Here is a 20,321-nt window from a genome sequence, read left to right on the forward strand (position 1 = left end):
ACAGTTTGGGTTTCTGTCGGTTTCCTAAGGAGGTGGCAAACACTCTGAGTATTTAAAAAGAAGCTGGGTGGCTTTTCTTTGAATTCTTACCATGTAAAGAGCAGGAGGAAGCCCACTGACAACACCTAAAGCTTATTGGAAATGCAAATCCCCGGACCTCTGGAATCAGAACCTGCATTTTGACAGGATCTCCTAGGGGATTTGTATGCACATTGCTGTTGAAGAAACAAGTCCCTGAAAACAGTCCAAGCTTCAGTAGAACCAGATGACCTTCAAGGTTCTTCTCAATCCGGGGACCTCTGACCTGTGCCTCTCCTCTGAGCTGCTAGGGAGGAAGTACCCCAGTGTGGGGGACGTCAGGGGCAGACGTAAGGGCCATCACCGTGGCCATGGTTGACAGGTGAGCTTCACATTTTGGATTTTATTCTCTTCTGTTTGTGCTTTACATGCTTATGGCTTAGGGATGGATGAAGGCCAGGAAGGGTGTGGAAAGGAGAGAGGCCCGGGGGAAGTAGCCAGAGAAAGAAGTGCGGGGGGCAGCTGGGACACTGCCCCGGGGGACGTGGCTTCCTTAAGTGAACCTTGTGTCTGCTCTCCTAAGGGAGAAACACATTCTTTTTTGTGATGCCCATGACAGAATCCTGGCTGTCCTTTCCTGGGAGAGACGATAGTGGAAGAGAGAGTGACCTCCCCCTACTTCATTCAGAGGTGGGGGAAGGATGGGGGGGTGGGAAAGCCAGGCTGGCCAAGGTCGCTCTCTGCTTGACAGGTAGTAGGTGCTCACAAACACTTGCTGAGAGATACAACAACTAAATGCAATGTGCAATCCTGAATCAGAGAGAAATTGCTCTAAAGGGCATTATTGGAGAAATTGGATACGGACTGTAGGTAAGATAATAATATTGTAACACTGTGAAATTTCTTGAGTATGATAAAGGTTTTGTGGTTATGTAAGGGGATCTTTCTTCAGAGGACACATGATCATGTTTAAAAACAAATAGGGCCCCAAATGTCCACAAGTCATTCTCAAACAGCTTAGCAAAATCATTTCATTATTACGATTAGTGTGTGTTTGTGTGTATGTATGAGAGGGAGGGAGAGAGAGAGGAAAGAGAGAGAGAGTAAAGGGAACTCTCTGTATTATAGTCTCTACTTGGTTAAGCTGAAAGCATTTCTCAGAGTCCCTTTCCATGTATGGTTCTGAGTGAGAATTGGCCAAAATCGACATTTGCCCAAGATTTGGAAGGCAGAAATGAAGCAGGAGCCATTCCTCTCCGGAAGCCTCGAAAGTCAAAGGCAGTGAGAGATCTGAGTGCTCAGGGATCCAGCTTGTCCTCACTGTCCCCTGCCCTGGGGCCTGCTGACCGGCAGCTCCAACTGTCCACCCCACATCCAGAGTCAGAAGCTCTGTGCAGGCGATGGCCGTCCCTAGATGATTCCCCAGAGCAATTCCTTTGGTTGCAGGATCCAGTGCAAACGGCAAACACAGGACCCCTTGTTCAGCAAGTGAGGAAGAAGTGCTGATAAAGGTACTGAAATATAAGGCTTTTCTTTCCTTCCACGGTCTTTCTCTCGGTTGGTCACGGCATTTTTAAATTTGCTGTTTAATGTCGTTCTAAGTAAAGGAAAATTTAAAATCTAAATCTTCACCATACATTTTATTGTTCACCTGTATACTATGCAAATGCCAATATAGGAGCACGTACTTCTTATGTGAATTACACAATATGCGTTTCAAAAATGGAATACATGCACGTGTATTCTGTTCTCTCCCCAACAGAAGAGACGTGCACAAGACTGAGTTGTTTCGATTTCACTTCTTGAGACGTGCACATTTTGCCAATACTCACTACTTCCACTTACTGATGCTCGGGGAAAGTATGGGGTTCGGTAGCTTTCCCTTTCCTTCTATGCCATCATTTTCAGTGTGAGTGGTTGGCTAGAAGGGGGAAGCAGGAAAGCACAGGCTAGGGGTCCTTGGGTGCTGAGCATTTCTTCGAGCGCCACTGCCTTTTTCTGCACTGGAAGCAGGTTCTCGTTTGAACAGAGTTGTGACCTCTCAGAGCCCTGCTTCACAGTGAAAACATCTCCTTTATGTAGCTCAGAGTTGTTTTTTTTATTTACTCATTCCAGGACTTTTGGCAAACTCAAGCTGTATCTTGCTGTTTTTTTTTTTTATGAGATTTTATTTATGTATTCATGAGAGACACAGAGAGAGGCAGAGACACAGGCAGAGGGAGAAGCAGGCTCCATGCAGGGAGCCCGATGTGGGACTCGATCCCGGGACCCTGGGATCATGATCTGAGCCAAAGGCAGACGCTCAACCACTGAGCCACCCAGGCGTCCCTCTTGCTGGGTATTTGAGCCCAAATCTCTCTCTCTCTTGGGGAAAAAATGGTTCTGTGTGTATGCAGTGTTGTTCCAATGAAAGAAGCTATTGTGCCCCCAGCTCAAAGAATTGAAGGTCTGACATTGTATATCATAGAACCTTTATTATTTTTCCTCTAAATTCTTAGAAACGTACATAACGCCCGTGCTCTAGTTATGACACCATTTATAGACATTTAAAATGCATCTTCATTTATAAATATTTTACATTTGGTCCATAGAACAGATAATTTTTCTAAATAATACTGTAATTTTTTTAAAACAGGCTCTGTATATAGTTTGAATATGTATATATTACATATATTTTTTTATATAGAGATAGATTTACTTGGTGTTCTGAGAATAAACCCTTATTGCAAAAAAAGCATATATGATAATACAATATCTTTTCCCCCAGGGCAAATACTAAAAAAAGGTACACATATTCACAGTTCTCACTGGAATTGTACGACACGTAATATTGTGCTCTATAAGTAGGTTTGGATGGAAATCAGTTAGGGGATTTCTTGCCAAACATCTCAATTAGATTTGCATACAAACATTAAGTACACTGTATTTGTCTTAGAAAGACTCGGCCTTAGTTTCACATTGAAGAACAAAGAGAAAGTCAGAAGTTTTCCTGCCCTTAATCTAAAGGAATTCACACAGGATGGGGGGGTGGGACCATGAGACACAGTGAAGGGTTCCTTTCATTCTAAACCCTATAATTTAACAACACATATGCATTTTGATCATGGATTCACCAGTTGGCATTTGGGATGCCTTAGCAATGAGACTATTTTACAGATGACCTCAGGAAAAGGTTTGAGATTTCCTAAACGATACCAGATAAGACCCTATATACCACACGGGAGGATGAATGTATATGTGTGTGCCTTTATATGTGTACATGTACTTTTTGTTTCTCTACAAGAATGTGCTTAATATTCTGAGGGTAATACCTTATTGCAAGAACGGGTATGCTGGTCACTGTCGGATGAGAATGACAAGAGATTAAAAAACCCACAGTTACAGTTATTTACCATAATTATTAAGGATTAGTTGTAAAACACAGTTTGTGAGCTAACTAGCTAAGGAGCTACGGGACACAACATACGATTTGCTACATGGGAACCCATCTTCCTGGCAAATGAGAAACGCTGAGTCACTGGAGCTTGCAAGAAACTGTCTTTGCCTGATGTGCCGCCGCCGCCGCCGCCACCACCACCACCACCACCACCACCACCACGGAGCCCAGTTCCGGAAAGAAACAAATACTACCTCTCAATGAAGCAGTTTAATCTTGGAAGCACTTTGAGGGGTGGGGGCGTGGGGGTGGTCTGGATTAACACTAGCTCCTCAGTTAGTAGCTGGGGAGATTCAGTGGCAGTGAGGGGATTCCCGCTGAGGAATATGAACGAAGAAGGCAGCATTTTTGACTGGGGCGGCAGTGAGGACACAGCTGAAGGGGGAGCTGGAAAGATAACTGCATCCATTTTGACTCAAGGACAGAGAAACCTTCACCTTGATTTCCTCCGCACCTGATTTGTGCTCCACGAAACGGGGCAAGCCTAAGAAAAACTGGGGCTTCTGATTAGGGAATTTCCCCAGCGGAATCTTAGGTCCCCCAGAATGGCAATAAAAAAAAAATCAATTGTGCTTGTGGCAGTTTTCCAAGGACGGAGTGAGGGAGCTGGGCCGTCTGGAATGATCGCTCTTGGGCCAGGTGCAGTCAGCATGGCCTGGCTAGGAGGGGGCGGGGAGGATGCTCTGCAGATTGCTGGAGACACAGCTCAGCTGGCAGCTTGGGGTGGGGGGACACTGATGGAGGTCCTTGGGGGTGCTTTTGTCAAGCTGCCTCGGGAAGGATAAACAAAAAAATGAAAGTAAGAGCTCCGCTGGCTCCCTGCTACTGAAGGGTGAGCTCTCCCTGGAAATCCCCATTATACAAAATGCCCTTTGCGTGTGTACAGAGCAGCGTTCCGACGGAACCAAACTCCGGCAAAGTCCGAGAGTAAGAGTCATGGGTTTCGGCAGTAAGAGAACAGTCAGGAATATGACTAAAAGCCCCGAGTGTGTGAGCCTCACTGCACCACACTCGCTGGCAGGATAAAAATGATCTACTGCACAGTCACGAAGGCTGATTGCTTGATGCTTATGGGGCCCGGATTCAAAAGGTCACCAGCCTGCAGGTGCTGGAGCCATCGGGTATCTTTGCCCACGGCGGGGCCCACCGGGGGTGTGACTGTCCCCCACCTCCCCTTTCTTTGCATGGTGATGGTGTCTGGACTCGCCACTCGAGGTAGGTTGAGATCGACGGTATCTTCAGACATCAAGTGGTGGTCATGTTCAGCCAGGTTGGGGGGTGAGTGTCGGGTCGGCAAGCCGCCAGACACCCCTAGATGTAGGCCTCTTTGCTGGCTGAGCCACTGGCCTGGGGCTGCTCCGGACCGTTCTCTGGGCGAACGATGTCTTCGCTGGGCTGGATCATGACCTGGATGCGCTGTGGGCACCAGGGAGAATTTGGGCTGAGAGGAGGAAGACTGGCCTCTCCGTTCCCCCACCCTCTTTTCAAGTCAGGAAGGCCTGCTCTGCCTTCAAAACGCACCCAGACTCTGGCCTCGTCCCCACATCCTCTGTACTCTCTGGCCTCCTCGCTGCTCCTCACATGCCAAACACATACCTGCCCAGGGCCTTTGCACTTACTGTGCCCTGTGTCTGATCCATCCTTCCTTTCAGATCATGACACAGTTCGATCTCTACCTCCTAGGTCTTGGCTCCATGTTACCTTCCCAGCAGGGCCTCACTCAGCACTCCCTTTCTACTCTGTCTCCATAGTCATTCCTATCTAACATGTTTTTAGTTTGCTATTGCTGGTCTTCCTCTACTAGAATGTAAGCCCCATGAGGGTGGGATTTTTGCCTATTTTTTCTCACAGCTGTGTCTCTAGCACTGACAACACTGTCTGGCACACAGTAGGTGTTCAATACAGATTTCCTGAATGGATGAATCTCCCACTACCTTCTCTACACATACTCCCTGAAATCCTGTCACTTCAGATAATGCACCGTGTCTTCAGATGTGCCCACTCCTGGGCCTTTGCACAGGCTGTGTACCCCTCGTCAAATGCACTGCGTTTGCCTCTCTCTCACTCCAAGACCTGACTGCCTTTCACAGCTCCAGGGTTGTGGAAAATGAAAGCATTGGGCCTGGATTTGAAGAAAGGGCTGCAAGCCTCCGCTCTCCTAATAACTTACTATAAGGGGTAGGGAAGTGATTTCTCGCTTGACCTCAGTTTCTCTGTAAAAGGAGGAGGCTGGTCCAAGAGCCTCCCTTACACTGTCTTCCTTAGACCACAGACCACAGAGCTCCCTCTTCTGGTTCTGATTAGTCTGGAAGGTCCATCTTAGTAGAAATAAGGTTGAGAACCATTGATCCCGGGGCCTCCCAGCCGTGGCCCTCTGTATCTGATTATTCACCCCTCCTCAGGGAAATCTTCTCAGCTTACCTTAATCCATCAATGTCTCTAGCACCTGGGTACCTCCAGCACTGCCTTGTTTCACTTGAGAATTTGATATAACTTAACAAAGAGCTAGTGTGGACCTAGAATGTGCTAGCAGGCACATCTCCTTGAGGGTAAGACCACATTTTGTCTTTATAAAGCTCACAAAAGAGATCTAGAGTAAGTCCGCAGTACAACTGACCCCACCCTTCGCCTGCTTCAAACTCTTGAGGCGTTCCATTACCCTCAAGATAAAGTCCAAAGTTCTTGTCTTAATTTTGAAAGCCTTTCATGATCTGGCCTTTCTTACATCCCCAACCTCTTCTCTTATCACCCCCTCTGCATCCTTCTCCATTCTACCCTCCAGCCACAATGATCTCCCTTCAGTTCGCCAAATGCTGTTTATATCCCCGGGCCTTTGCGCATGCTTCCCATCCACCTTTCTTGGAACATTCTTTCTGCTTCTACTCTTAACTCTGACTCATCCTTAGGCCTCTTCTTAGCTATCCCCTCTTTTAAGAAGCCGTCTTTAACCCTCCTCAATCCAGGCGGGGCTTGCCCATCTCCCCAGTATGATTGGCACATGTTGGCACTTCCAACATTCTGCTATCATTGGAAATGGAGTTGTCTGTTTCCTAACTAGACTGTGATCTCCACAAGGGTAGGGGAAAGGGACTAGCAATCTGAAGGGTGAAGAAGGGACTTACCTGCTTCAGGGAGCCCTTTAAGGTAAGGAACATGTAGGCCATGTACCCAGGGATGAGGACCATGGAAGACAGAGCCATGAGCCAGCCCACACCCTGGCCCCACTTGGGGAAAACGTAGTTTCCCATGGTGAGAGGAGTCATCTGCACAGCACTGAAAATGAACACACCCTGCGGATGGTGGAGGAGAGGGAATGGGACACAGTTAGTCACCCAGATTGGACAACCAAGGCCCCTTCCCAGACCCTGAAGCTGAGAGATCCACTGACCACCTCCCTTGCCATGAGGCAGACCCTCACAAGGGCCCAGCATGTGGGAATCCTGCACCGAAGGCCACTGCTCCTACATAAGACATCTCTGTACAGGATAGAGAAAGGGACCCCCCCCCCCCCCCCCCCCGGGGAGGATCAGTAGCAAAAGGCATCCGTTCCTCCAAGTTAATCAGCTTGGCAAGCCAGAGTGCAGGACACGACCAATCCAGTGGTCTAGCCCCCACCCCAAGGACCTGGGGCGGCCACCCCAGGGCTGCTTAGGCCTCAGCTTCCTCCTGCGTGAGGGAATAAAGGATGCTGAGGATGAGAAGCCTTCCTGAGCCCATGGCTGGGGCTTCAGAATCAGGCCTGCCTGGTTTGAATGCAGCACCAACTAGCCGGGTGATGCTGGCAGGGTGAACCCGGGTCCCTCAGCAGCAAAGTGAAGGCAAGAATGCCTATTTTGCTGAGGTTTGCGAGGACTATGTAATGTGTCTGGTGCTGTATAGGGCACAAAGTAGAGGCTCAGCAAATGGGATGTAGTAGTATTTTTAGGAAATAGGTGCCTCTGCTTCCAGAAATTTCTCTTTGGACCTGAGTCGCCCCAGGGCCTGGTCTGGTCTCATCCTAATGGGGCTGGTCAAGACTTGTCCTTACCGCTACAATGATTGGGGTGAAGAAAGACCAGCAGAGTTTCCACCAGATGCAGGGCCTGGAGCCAACCATCTCTTGGATGTTGTCATAGAATCGGTTGACACCTGTGACATTCGGAGTGAGAGCAGGAGGTATGAATGAGTTGTGGGGACTGCAGGCTCAAAGTCTCAGTCTGCCACTTTCTTAGAGTAATGACCATAGGCAAGTCGCCTGACCTCTAGGAGCTTGAGCCTCTTTGTAACATAGGGCTAACACTCTAGGGGGGGCCTCCCTATCTAATCATTCAATAACCCCCAGCAGGTGGATTATGTCAGGAAGAAAGCCAGGCACCTACATGTGAAAATGTCCACCAACAAAGGGATATGCTTATAAAGCATGTCCTCACCTCTCTCAAAGTCCCTCCCACCCAACAGGTAGCCTGGCATTCCTTCAAAGCCCTGTGGACAAGGCCATTCCTTCAAAGCCCTGCTGATCTGATGCTATAAGCGACTGCTGATGGCCTGCAAAGAACCACAAATCTTGCAGAATGCCACAGGTGTTTTGAAGTTCCCAGACTGACATCCGACATCCCTCGGATTCTGAACAAAGCCCCCGACCAGCGAGAATCTCACAGCATTAAGCCAGTTGAGAGCGAAGTGGTGGGGATGACAAGGAGGGGCAGGTGGTGAAGAAAGTACAGTGAATATCAAGGATTAAGAGGGACCCAGAAAAACATTTCGAACACAATGCCTTGCTGTGATAATCAAAGTGCAGGGAAGGATCTTTTGACCATCATGCAGCAGGGTCTGGAACCTCAGTCCACAAGGTAAACAAATAAAATCATCGTTTCCTCCATTCTTTGTTCTAAGGGAGTGCATGCTTTAATCATGGCCCCACTTTTGTTAACTATTTAACTTTAGAACTTTTTCTTTTGTACTTTTGGTCTCGCTTTTCTAGATAAAAATCCCTCTTATCCCAATCTATGAAGAAATTTTGGCTCCCATTTTAAGTGAATTTATTTAGCCTGTCTTACGGTGTCTCCTGAACACGGGACCCCCTCTGCTAACTTCATCAGATTGTTGTGAGGACCGAATACAGCCGACCCTTGAACAATGTGGCAGTTAGGGGTGCTGACCCCACCATGCAGTCGAAAATCCTCATGTAGTTTCTGACTCCCCAAAAACTTAAGCACCAGTAGCCTACTGTTGACTGGAAGCCTGACCAATAACAAACAATTGATCAATACATATTTCGTATGTTCTCTGTATTATGTACTGTGTTCTTAGAATAAAGTAAGCTAGAGAAAAGAAGTGTTATTAGGAAAATCTTAAGGAAGAGAAAATACATTTGCAGTACTGTCTTGTAGTGAAAAGAGTAATGGAAAAATGCTCTACTGTATTTATACACAGAACAAGTAGGCTGTACTGTTCCCAACAGGGTTGTTTAAGCATCAGTTGTCAACCAATGTACAGAAAGGGCTTGGTTTTCACGCTGTATATCTCGAATGATGCTTGAAGAAAGGAATGAATGAATGAATGAGGGAGGGAGGGAGGCAGGGAGGGAAGGTGGAAGGAGGGTTGACACTCACCGTAAAACCAGGAAATGGAGACACATTCGAAGAACACGAGGAACAGCAGGCTCATGCCACTAGCAGAATAGTAATCAAACAGTTTGAAGACATAGATGCCCCCCTAAGAGAGGAAAAGCAGTGAGAGGGGTCCACTTTCCACCAGGGCCCAGGGCACTCAGTTCCTAGCCAATGTGGGCTTCGCAGTCTGGCGAGGTAGGTGTGAGACAACACTGCAGTGAGGAGGCTTGAGGGAAGACTAAAAGAAGCACTGAGGGCCTAGTAACTATGAGGGGGTGTGATCGTCGACTCCCTGGGAATGGGGGAAAAATGTCTAAGGAAGAGGAATGCCTCATTTTTGGGAATGCTGGAAGACTCACAGAAGAACTAGTCATCAGAGCCATCTCTCCACAAAGTTAAATCAGTTATGTTTTTCCCCTGCTTAAAACCTTCCATGGGATCCCTGGGTGGCGCAGCGGTTTGGCGCCTGCCTTTGGCCCAGGGCGCGATCCTGGAGATCCGGGATCAAATCCCACGTCAGGCTCCCGGTGCATGGAGCCTGCTTCTCCCTCTGCCTGTGTCTCTGCCTCTCTCTCTCTCACTGTGTGCCTATCATGAATAAATAAAAATTAAAAAAAAAAAAAAACCTTCCATGGTTTGCAAAGAACATAAATATAACACATCAAGAAGTTGAGACAAAAAAAAAAAAAAAGAAGTTGAGACAATAGAATAGAATAGAATAGAATAGAATAGAATACAAAAGAAAATCCAAATGGCTTTGATCTGTACATTCCTGCACGGTCTGCTTCTGTACCCTCTAGCGATCCCCTCATTCCCTCTGCCCCTCAAACTTACCAAGCTCATGCATACCTCAGGGCCTTTGCACCTGCTATGTTTTCTTCCCCTAGCTCCATCTTCCCTTGGTTGTCTCTTCCTCATCATTTCAGTCTTAGCCCAACTGCCATTTCCTCAGGGGGCCCTCTCCTGACTACTCTGAAGTAGCATCCCTCCTACCCTCACTGGTCATTCCCTGTCCCACTGCCCTCTTTTCTTCATGGCACTGAACACTCTCTGAAATTATCTAATTTGTATGTCAGTCTTGTCCACCAAAGCATAAGCTGTAAGAGAGCAGATATTACATCTGTCACGTTAACTACTAAATCTCCAGTGTCATGACAGGCCCATGGTGAGTAACAATAATGGAGGAATAATTCGTTCTGGGAATGAACTGTATTTGAATCCAGAGGTAGTTCTGTGAATCATAAAGCAAACTCACAGGGCTGAGCTCATGGCTATAGGATCATTTACATTTATTGTACAATGCATCAGGTATGTGTATGCCTTCTGACCAGACCAGGACGGCCTTGAGTGCAGAGACAACTGCTTATTAATATCAATAGAAAAAGAAAAGTGGGAGCAAGAAGAAGGGGCAGTGTCGATGTCAAAGGCCTAATTCCAGCTTGACTCTCTAATTTTTTCTTATAAAGATTTTGTTTGTTTGTTTGTTTGTTTATGAGAGAGCACACAAGCAGCAGGAGGAGCAGAGGGAGAGGGAGTAGTAGACTCCCGGCTGAGCAGGGCACCTAAGGACATAGGTCTCCATTCCAGGACCCCGGGATCATGACCTGAGCAAAGGCAGATGCTTAACCAACAGCCACCCAAGCATCCCTCTCTAATTTTTGTCCATTTTTAAAAAATCAGTCCCCATATCCCCTCCTCCAGGAAGCAGTTCTGGGTGCCTCAGGCTGTATTCTCCAGCTGTGTCTTAGCACTTCTAGTTCAATGTCGTGTCTCCCACCCTTGCACCCTGAAGGCAGGGTCCCTATCTGACTCACTACTGTGTATGCTGGGCTTGGCACAGAAATGGTGCTTGATGAACAAAGGGTAGGATGGCGTGAGGCTAGGGTGGAGGGGACCTGGAAGTGGGCCTGGGGCAGATGGCACTAGAGGCGTGCCAGGTGCCCAGTGAACTCACCTGGGTGATGTTAGAGAGGCCAATCAGGTAGGAGACGATGCAGACAGCAGCAATGAAGAGCTCCCTGCGGTTGCGGAGGAGCCTGGGATACTCATCCACCAGAGCGGTGATGAAGCCCTCCACGGTGCAGAACTTCAAGGTGGACAAAGGTCAGCCATGTGCGGCAGACCCCAGCCCCAAGCCACCCAGAACCTGACTCTCTGGGACAAGATGGAAGGGGTCTGGCGTTGTTGGGACAACGGAGCCAGAGAAGCCCCGGGATCCAGGCCTGATTCCACCTTTGCCTCTTTGTGACCTCGGTAGAGTCCCTCCCCTCTGGACATCAGTTTTACCATCTGGAAAATGGGGAAGGTGGCTGAGCTGATCCACCCTGAAGTCTCACATGGTGGAACAGTCTAGAGGTCTGAAACTCTTGGCTATCTTCCTGGGGGCCTAAGACAATGGACAATGGCCTCGTCTTTCTGCTTTCTTCCCAGACTGACAATGCTGGATGGGGGCTCCTCGAAGTGCCAGGGAGGGTGTCCTCACCTGGCTGTCAATGCCCAGCATCAGCAGCATCGAGAAGAAGAGGATGGCCCAGAGGGGAGAGATGGGCAGCTGGGTCACTGCCTCCGGGTATGCCAGGAATGCCAATCCAGGGCCTATGGAGAGAGGACAAAAAGGAAAAAGAAAATAAAAGGTACTGAGCATTCACAGCATACCCAGCACACCGCCCACTTTCTCAGCTTTATCTTTGGGGTAACCTTTTGGGTGAATACTATAAGCTCCTCTTTCACTGAGAATACAGTGTATGTGGGGGGTGGGGCAGTAGGGTCAGGTCCAGAGGCCAGGGTGCCACTGAGATGAAATGAGGGACTGTGGTGGCTTGGCTGGTGGTGGGGACTGTACAGGGGCAGAGAGGGGGCCAGACGGAGAGACACCTAGCAGGTGGAATGGGCAGGTATTAGTTGGTTTGCAGAGTGAAGGTGAAGGAAGCATCCAGGATGATGCCGGGGCTGGCCTGGGTATGGGATGATGGCGCCCTTTGGCACAGTGGGGAGCCCAGAGAAGGAGGCGGCTTAAAGAGGTCAGTATGGGACATATGGTGTTTGAGTGTCTGGGTGGGGGTTAGTCAAGAGATCAGGGGAAACCCTGGAAGGAGAAGAAAAGAAATCATAACCTCCCTGGGTCTGGCTTAGGAAAGGGGGTGGTTGGGGAATTCCAGAGGAAAGAGCTGGCCCTTGGAGAGAAGATGAGGACAACAGTAGGAGAAAGTTCCTTTCTACATGACCAGCTCAGTTCTCCAGGATGGCAGAGGGACAAGTCCTGTTGCCTCCCCAAGCCTCAGGGACTCTGCTGTGCATGCAGTGGGTGCCTCATGCCCACTGCTTTCTTGGCTAAGCAGGCAGGCAGGGGTTGCTGGGGTTCTCCTCGGACCCTGCAGCACCGATGACCACGAGTGGGCACAGCCTGCTTGGTGGGAACACATTTGGAAGTGAGACAGAAGCAAAGATTTAGGGACTCTCAGTCGTGGCGGTGAGCATGTCTGAGTGGGAACAAGGTTTCTATCCCAGGGTTGAGAGTCGGGTCTTCCCCCCGCAAAAGGCAGGACTGTGTCGAAATGCCAGTATGGTCAGGCGATTAAGAGCCCGGGCTTTCTTTGGTCAGCCAGGTCCGTGCTCAACTCCAGTTCTACAGCTTTCTAGTTTGCTGAATGTGGTCCAAGAGCCTCAGTTTCCTCACTCAGTAAATGGAATAAAAAAGCACGGACTCCATCGCGTGGGAAGGTTTCAGGGACATGGCCCATGTGAAACGCTCCCTGCTCAGCCTGGCACATAGTGATGCTCCGTGCCAGGGAGCCAGCCCACCGCACTCATCCCTGACTCTAGGCCTTCCTACTGGCTCTTCCCTCTGCGTGCTCGTCCTCTGGCTCCCGCTGCCGCTGCCCACGGTGGTGATGACCAAAGAGGCCCGGTGTCGGCGCCTCCCACCCCAGGAGCCCCGGCCCTCCAATGTGTGGCGCTGACCTGACGCGGCCACATCAGCAATGGACCTCTTGGTGACATGGGCCATGAAGCCCACGATGGAGAAGATGACAAATCCTGCGAACATGCTGGTGCACGAGTTGATACAGCAGACGATGATGGAGTCCCTGCAGAGAGGAAAGGTGGCCGTGGGGGGGGCTGGCAAGCAGGGGAGCTAGGAACCCGTGCGCGGGGGGGAAGGACAAGGGGCCAAGGGGCGGGGGCAGGAGGGGGTGCCTGGGAGCAGGGCTGCAGGGCAGGTGCCCCACCCCACCCCAGGGAGGGACTGGAACCCGGAAGGAGTGGCCACAGGCAGCGGCTTAGACAGGAATGGAGTTGAAAGTGGAGAAAGGCCACGGGGGCGGGCCTACAGGGGGTGTGGCCAGAAAGGAAGGGACTCCTGGGCTCTCTCACCTGTAGACATTGTTGTGGAAAGAGTTATAGCTCCCAAGAGCGATCAGGGATCCCAGGCCCAGTCCATAGGAGAAGAAGATCTGGGTTGCTGCATCCAGCCACACCTGGAGGAAGAATGAACAAAAAACAGTCAAAATTATAATCATAGCCACAGCGCCCCATGGCCTCTTGCAGGTGGAAACCAGCTGTACCTGGCAACCCCTTCAGTTTACATATGAGGTTAGAGGCATAGCGTGACTTCTCCTACAGCTGGTAAGTGGTGGCTCAGGACTCAGGTGTGCCCTTAACTCAGCCAGTGGGGGCTGGGGAACCTGGGAAGGTCACTCACCTCAGAGTCGGACAGCTTGCGGAAGTTGGGTGTGATGTAGAAGAGGATGCCCTCCTTGGCCCCAGGCAGCGTAACTCCACGGAAGAACAGGATGATCAGCATGATGTACGGATAGGTGGCGGAGAAGTAAACCACCTGGGAGGAAAGTTGGCAACGATGTCCCCTCCAGCGCACCCATTCTTTCCCTCCTCTCCATTTCACTTACATCCATATCTTTTGTGGCCCTGGGCCTTCCAGTTTGTCTTCGTCCAGGAAGCCTTCCTGGATTCCTAACTGTCCACTTTTCTGAAGCCTCTCCTTGGAGTCTGAACCAACCAGCTCAGCACCTGGTTTTTCCATTCCCTACCCCTCCTTTATTTTTTTTTACTTTTGTCTAAACTGTTCAAGTAAAACATGGTATCAGGAAAATTTTCAAGTTACACACACACACAATTAAAATTCCCTTCAACAGCCCCTAGAATTTAAGTTAGGTGAAGGAGAGGGCTTGTCTCCTTCACTTGTTTTCCCGTGCCCAGAACAGTCCATGGTTTATAAGATACACTAAATAAATGCCTAATATATCAATGCACAGATGTTAACATTTTAATGTTCCTCTTTTGAGACTTTTGCTGTGTATCTATTGCTATCATATTTTCTTACAAAGTGATGCTCCAATTATGCGCTTGCCTTTTGTTTTAACATATTTAAAATTAGAAAACAGTGCATACCTTATTTCTGCTTACTAAACATTGTCTTACTGTCTCATAACAATGTGATTTTTAATCATGTAAAATAGTCCCTCAGGAGTTTCTATCGTCCTCTTTAAAATTGTCCCTACTGTTATCCCTTCATGTGAATCTCACTAACACTACATTGGATATCTCTGTGTATAAAACTTTGTCTACAAAATTATTATACCATTCTTGAGAAAATTTTCTAGAAGTAGAATTACTGACTTAAAAAAGGGATAAATTTCTCAATGGCTTGTGAGCCACACTGCCCAATTATCTTCCAGAAACAGAACTTTGTCCAGCATTTCAGAGCACACCTTCCCCACAAAGGTGCCAGCACTGAGTATAATCATTAAAATGTTTTTTTTTCTGCCAAATTGATAATCAAAAGACTGATGTCATTTTCTGAAATGACATTTCTTTGCCCACTGTTGTGAATGAGCAATTTTCAAGCTCAGCAACCCTTCTATCTCACAGTCTGATGTGACCCTATTTTCTGATCAGCATGAATTGTTCTCCAGGTTAATTTCATTTCCCTGAATGGATCTGAGAATCTCCAGAGTTAGGAAAGGCAGCCATGATCCACTGGAAAAGCTACCATACTTAGAATTAGGAAAAATGAATTCAAAGCCATCTGTGGCACCTATAAGCTGTTTGACATTGAGTCAATTTTTTATTCTCTCTGAGGCTTGCTTTTTTTCTGTCTGGAAAATGGGTACAATCAACTTGCCTACTCAGAAAAGATTAGTTATATAGGAAATACAATATACTTAATATATATTGCCTAGGTCTTGCACTTGAATTTGTCTTCCACATTTAGCATGGGGCTAGGTACACAGAAGCTGTTCAATAAATGTTTACTGATGACTTGGATGACTCCCTCAAAAGATAATTGATACCATGTATTGTCTGCCTGCTAGGTGCTAGGCATATGCTACACACTCTACATAGATTATTCTCCTCAGTCTTTATGACAACCCTGTAAGGTACTATTATTGTAGCTACTTAACAGATGAGACTGAGGCACAGAGAGGGAAAATGACTTGCCCAAGCACAAATAGCTAGGTATCAGGAGACTGAGATTCAAGCTTACCTCTATCTCTTCTGGAGCCCTTAGGCCCTATGTTCTTCTACTTCTTAAAGTTGGGCGGGGAGACACCTGTGCCCTCCTGCTGCCTGCCTAATGTAGGGATACATCGGAGAGGTTTTGACACCGGCTTTGGATCTGAGAACCTGGTAGGTCCAAAGGTCCCACCAGACTGGAATTGGGCAGTTTTTCATCAGCGTACTGTACTCATGCCCAAGTATGGACCTCCTTAAAGTTCTGTTTTGCTCACATCAGCTTGGATAGCCTGGACCTCCCTCCTCCAGCATAATTTTGTTCAATCCCTTCTCTCCCTTACTTGCTTTGCTGTAAGAACTCACAGAGGTTTCCTCTAAGTTTCCTTCAGGCCAGGGTCCAGTGAGAGGCTGGGCAATCCTCTGTCCCTGGACCCCTGAGGTGGGGCTTTAAGGGGTAAGGGGTGGGAGTGAGGCCAGTTCCCTTCCCTCTAAAGTGACTGGCAAGCTCCCCAGATGTCCCCAGGCTAGATCCCCCAGCTTGATCTGGCTCTACCCTTGCTGATAATAAAAACAAAAACAAGTACAATTCTTCCTGCTAGTTGCCAAGTATTTTGCAAAATCACCATCCCATTTGATTCTCCTAACAAGCCAACAGACAAGCCCCATTTTTCAGAGGAGGAAACTGAGTTCCAGAGAGGTGAAGTGATCTGCCTGAGGTCACCTAGCCAAGTACACAGCCAAGGTGGGATCTGAACTCAGGAATGTTTCAGTACAGAGCCTGGGTATTTATCCATTCATTGATCCATCTGTGTTCCTCCTCCAAGGCTGGGATGTGGAATATTCATCTCTGGATCTCTCCAGAACAAGATGGCGTGGACAGCAGAGATGCTCAGGGACTGTTTGTTCAATGGTCCTTGAGCAAAGTTAACCATCTGTTTTGTGATGGCTGTGTGTAACTGACTTACATTATCATAGTTCATCCTCACAACTGCCCAGAAGGTAGGTGATGTTATTAATTCCATTTTACAGGAAAGAAAATCAAGGCAGAGAGAGATATAGGGACCTTCTGCACTCCAGGTTCAGTGGGGTTCCTGGAAGCACAGACTCCTTGTCTAGGACAGAAATCCCCTTGTAGATGCATCCCTTCTGTTCCCCACTCTGCACATGCCTTACCTTTCCAGTCCAGCCAACACCCTTCCAGATACAGAAATACACAAGGATCCAGGCGATGGCCAGGGTGATGGCCAGAGGCCAGCGGATCTGACCTGGTTTATCCAGCCCGTCTGTCATCTGATGCATGTTTCGCCTGGTGGGACAGTGGAGGGAGCAGAAAGTCATGTGGGGCTGGTGGGAGCTGGGGTGACCTGGGGGGGTGCCCCGGGGATGAAAGATCCTCCACTGTGATGGCACTGACATCTGTGATCATTGACACCCAGGAGTGGGCTGGAGAATGCAGGATCCATTATACTAACCCATAGAAAGCACTAGTTGCTCAAGGGGCCTGCCGATGCCTTATTTTGGCCATGATTATTGCTCACCTGTTTGGCTGCTGTCCTAACAGGACCCTCACTGTGACTTTTGCTCTATTCCCACTCCAGCCTCAGGGACCCTTCTAAATTATATGTCTGATCATGTCACCCTCCCGCTTAAAACCCTGCAGTGAATAGCTCCCTACTGTCCTCAGAATGAAGCCCAACCTCCCCAGGCTGACCTTGCAAGGCCCTCTGAGCTGGCCCTGCTTCTCTGTCCAGTCTCAGCTCTCCCCGAAGCCCCTCAAGCACTCATCAGGCTGGATGACTCCCATGCCCTCACCTGTGCCTGGCTTGCTCTCACCTGCCTCCAAGCCTTCATTCACATTCTCTTCCTCCTGCCAACACCTGTGGTTTTCTCTCCTAATGTGGTTTTCACCATAGATGTCACTCCTCACCTGGGCTTGTCTAGGTACGAACTTGGGATTCCTATGGCCTCCAGTGCATCCCCTCCCCTTAGCACTGATTTTCTGGCATTTCCACTGCCTGTTTGTTTATGTTTGCTTTTTCTCTAACCAGACTGCACATAGTAGGGCTCAAGAAATATTTACTGAATAAATGGTTCAGTGCAATCCTGAATGTGTGTGGCAGATGCTGGAAAGAAGAAGCAGCCGGAGAAGAATCTGATTTTTATTTGTAAGGAGACAGCCTAAGCCAAGGACATTTCTGCACAAAGAGACTCTCATCACGTGTTCTGACACCTCCTGAGCACAGCTCCTCTTGGCAGCCCATGCAAGGTGCAGTGGAACCTTCCAGGGCGCTCCCAGGCCCTTTCAAGCTGCCAGCCACAGATGCTTCCTTCACGCCAAAGAGATTTGGATCCCAAGACCTCCTTTTTGTAAAAGCAATACCCCAACACACCATCTAGGATGTGCTCTCCTGAAGATACAATAAGCATGGCCTCAATATGAACTGTGTGTGTGTGTGTGTGTGTGTGCGAGCGTGCACGCAAGCGTGTGCCTGTATGGCAAACAACTCTGGGTTTCTAAGTAGACTGGACTGGTTTTCAGGATGAACTGGGATTTCGTTGGCCTGTGCTGGTTACTCCCCTCCAGCAGCACACTCTCCACCCTTGTCCGGCCTGCTCTACACCCCAGGAGGCTAGTGATGTAGCCATCACTGGCTCCCTCGCCCTCTGGCTTCTGGCAGGTTTGACCAATGGCAGGAGCAGTGGGCAGGAAGAGAGAGGAAGCAGGAATTCATTTTCTCGAGCTTGTGTCTAGTGGCCTTTTCCAGGGCCCAGCTCTCTATGGCGGAGGAAAAGGCCTCACTCTGTCTCGTTTCTCCCTTAGCCCTGAGCACATCACCAGCTCCCGTCACCTCTGTCTCCTGCTGGCCCTGGCTGACAGGACCCGCAGCTCTGATGGCCCCACACTTACTCCCAGAACTCTACAACGGCGCTGGTCATGTTGGTGGTGTTGACGATGCTGTAGTTGGAGAAGCAGCGGTCTGTGTTCCAGGGGTTGTCACACTGTTTCCACGGCAGCGTCTGCAAAGGCACAGTGGCACAGACAAGCCCTGTTGAGCCCCCAAGGGATGGCGACAGTGGTCCCAGAGCCCTTCATCTGTCCTCATGGTCCCCTGAGCCTCTTCAAAGCCATCCATTATCTCCCCTCCCCTTCCCATCAGCTCCCAGATGCAGATCATGTTGAGATCCCCATTTTGGAGATCAGAGAGGGGCAGCAACTTGCTCGACATCACACAGCTCCTAAGTGTCAGAGCTAAAATTTTAACCTTGATCATTTCACTCTGAAAGCCAGCTTCCCAAGCTGCACCATAAGGTCTTGTGTGTTCATCCCGATGTCACTTCCCAGCTATATGACCTCAGGTAAGAGATCTTGCCTGTTTGGCCCTCTGTGCACTGATGAGAACAGTGAACACTTAACAGCACTGCTTTGTGAGGTAGCTCTAAGCCCTTTACACATATTTACTCCTTAATCCTCACAACTCTATGAGGCAGGTTTTATTTCTACCTTCCTTTCATAAATATGGGCACTGTGGCTCAGAGAGGGTAAGTCTCCTCCCCAAAGTTGCACAGTTGGTATATACTGGGGTTAGGATTTGAACCCAGGCAGTCTGAGTCCATATGAAATAAGCTAACAATAGCCACCTTAAGAGGGCGTGTCAGGAGGATTAGGGGTCAGCCCACACGAAGCACCAGGCTCAGTGACAGGCCCAGAGCAGATGCTTGGTTCATGGTGCTACGACGACTTGTGGGGAGATAGGGGCTGCTGAAGACAAACCATGCCCCCCCTCCCCAGGAACAGCTCTTCCAGCAGAATGGTTGTCCCAACCAACACAGGGTGGGCTCTGGGTCTGGCTCCTTCTGCAGAGGATGGTCCAAGGGGCCACTCACTGTGGTGAAGGAATTGTACAGATAGTAGATGGCCCAGGAGATGATAACGATGTAGTAGATGTTCAGCCAGAATGACAACACGGCAGCGGCAAGGCCCACACCTGGGAGCAGACATAGCATCATGATATTTGTTTCCTAGAGTAATAATAATAACTATCCCAGTGAGCGTCATTCTCATCATTTTCCATGAGGCCCACCAGCTTACTGGACCTTGGATACAGGTGGCACTGAGGCTCAGAGACAGGGAGCAGCTTGGCTAAGGTCACCCCCATCTGGCAGGTGAGGACTTGGGTCTGAGGCCCAGCACTGGCTGGTTGTAGATAGGACAGGGGTCTTAGCTTGCCAGGCAAGAAGGGTTCTCCATGCATCCATCTGAGTGTCTGTCAGGCACTGAGCGAGGAAACAAAGAAAGTGGTACCCAGCCCTGGCTGGGGAAATGAGCTCACAGGACAGGGCAGGATGATGTGCATATGGAGTCTCTGGATTGGGCCCTCCTGTCCACCTCCAGCACCCTAGATTTTAGCCGGGGCTGCCATCTGCCACCTGGCCCCTGCAAGGGCTCCACTCTGCTGAGAAGTAAACCAAGCAGGTCCCTCTCCAGCGTGGCCAGGAGCATCAGGAAGGCCCTGGTTTCACCACAGTTCTGTGGGCAGGAGCACTACCAGACGGCCTCACTCCACAGACTTACCCTTGAACATAGGGGCCAGCTTCCATACCCCCAGGCCCCCGATGGATGTGTACTGGCCCAGAGAGCACTCCAGCAGGAAGAGCGGGACCCCCGCAAAGATGAGTGTCAGGAAGTAGGGGATTAGGAAGGCTCCTGTGGGGTTGAGAAGAGAGATGCTCATAGTCCCAAGGCTTTGGAGAAGCCCCATTCAGAGGAAGCATCACGCCAGGGCGTTCTGGGGCCCCAGCCACAA

At 49.2% G+C, this 20,321-nt stretch overlaps 1 protein-coding gene across 2 annotated transcripts in view; it reads right to left on the reverse strand.

Moving 5' to 3' along the window:
- Positions 1 to 2,472: 2,472 nt before the first annotated feature.
- The window catches only part of SLC6A1 (solute carrier family 6 member 1), a 42,079-nt gene continuing 24,230 nt past the window's right edge, over positions 2,473 to 20,321 (reverse strand). For both annotated transcript variants that reach the window (XM_025449795.3, XM_025449785.3), the window contains exons 4-16: positions 20,090 to 20,221; positions 19,402 to 19,502; positions 18,425 to 18,534; positions 16,690 to 16,822; positions 13,745 to 13,879; positions 13,417 to 13,520; positions 13,006 to 13,130; positions 11,528 to 11,640; positions 11,000 to 11,131; positions 9,046 to 9,148; positions 7,482 to 7,582; positions 6,577 to 6,744; positions 2,473 to 4,870 (exon numbers count right to left, since the gene is read on the reverse strand). In XM_025449795.3, coding sequence (XP_025305580.1) covers positions 4,766 to 4,870; positions 6,577 to 6,744; positions 7,482 to 7,582; positions 9,046 to 9,148; positions 11,000 to 11,131; positions 11,528 to 11,640; positions 13,006 to 13,130; positions 13,417 to 13,520; positions 13,745 to 13,879; positions 16,690 to 16,822; positions 18,425 to 18,534; positions 19,402 to 19,502; positions 20,090 to 20,221 — 1,562 coding nt within the window. In that variant the 3' untranslated portion in view covers positions 2,473 to 4,765. The remainder of the gene's footprint in view (positions 4,871 to 6,576; positions 6,745 to 7,481; positions 7,583 to 9,045; positions 9,149 to 10,999; positions 11,132 to 11,527; positions 11,641 to 13,005; positions 13,131 to 13,416; positions 13,521 to 13,744; positions 13,880 to 16,689; positions 16,823 to 18,424; positions 18,535 to 19,401; positions 19,503 to 20,089; positions 20,222 to 20,321) is intronic.

Source organism: Canis lupus, chromosome 20 (genome assembly GCF_003254725.2).
Source record: "Canis lupus dingo isolate Sandy chromosome 20, ASM325472v2, whole genome shotgun sequence".
Classification (NCBI taxonomy): Eukaryota; Metazoa; Chordata; class Mammalia; order Carnivora; family Canidae; genus Canis; species Canis lupus.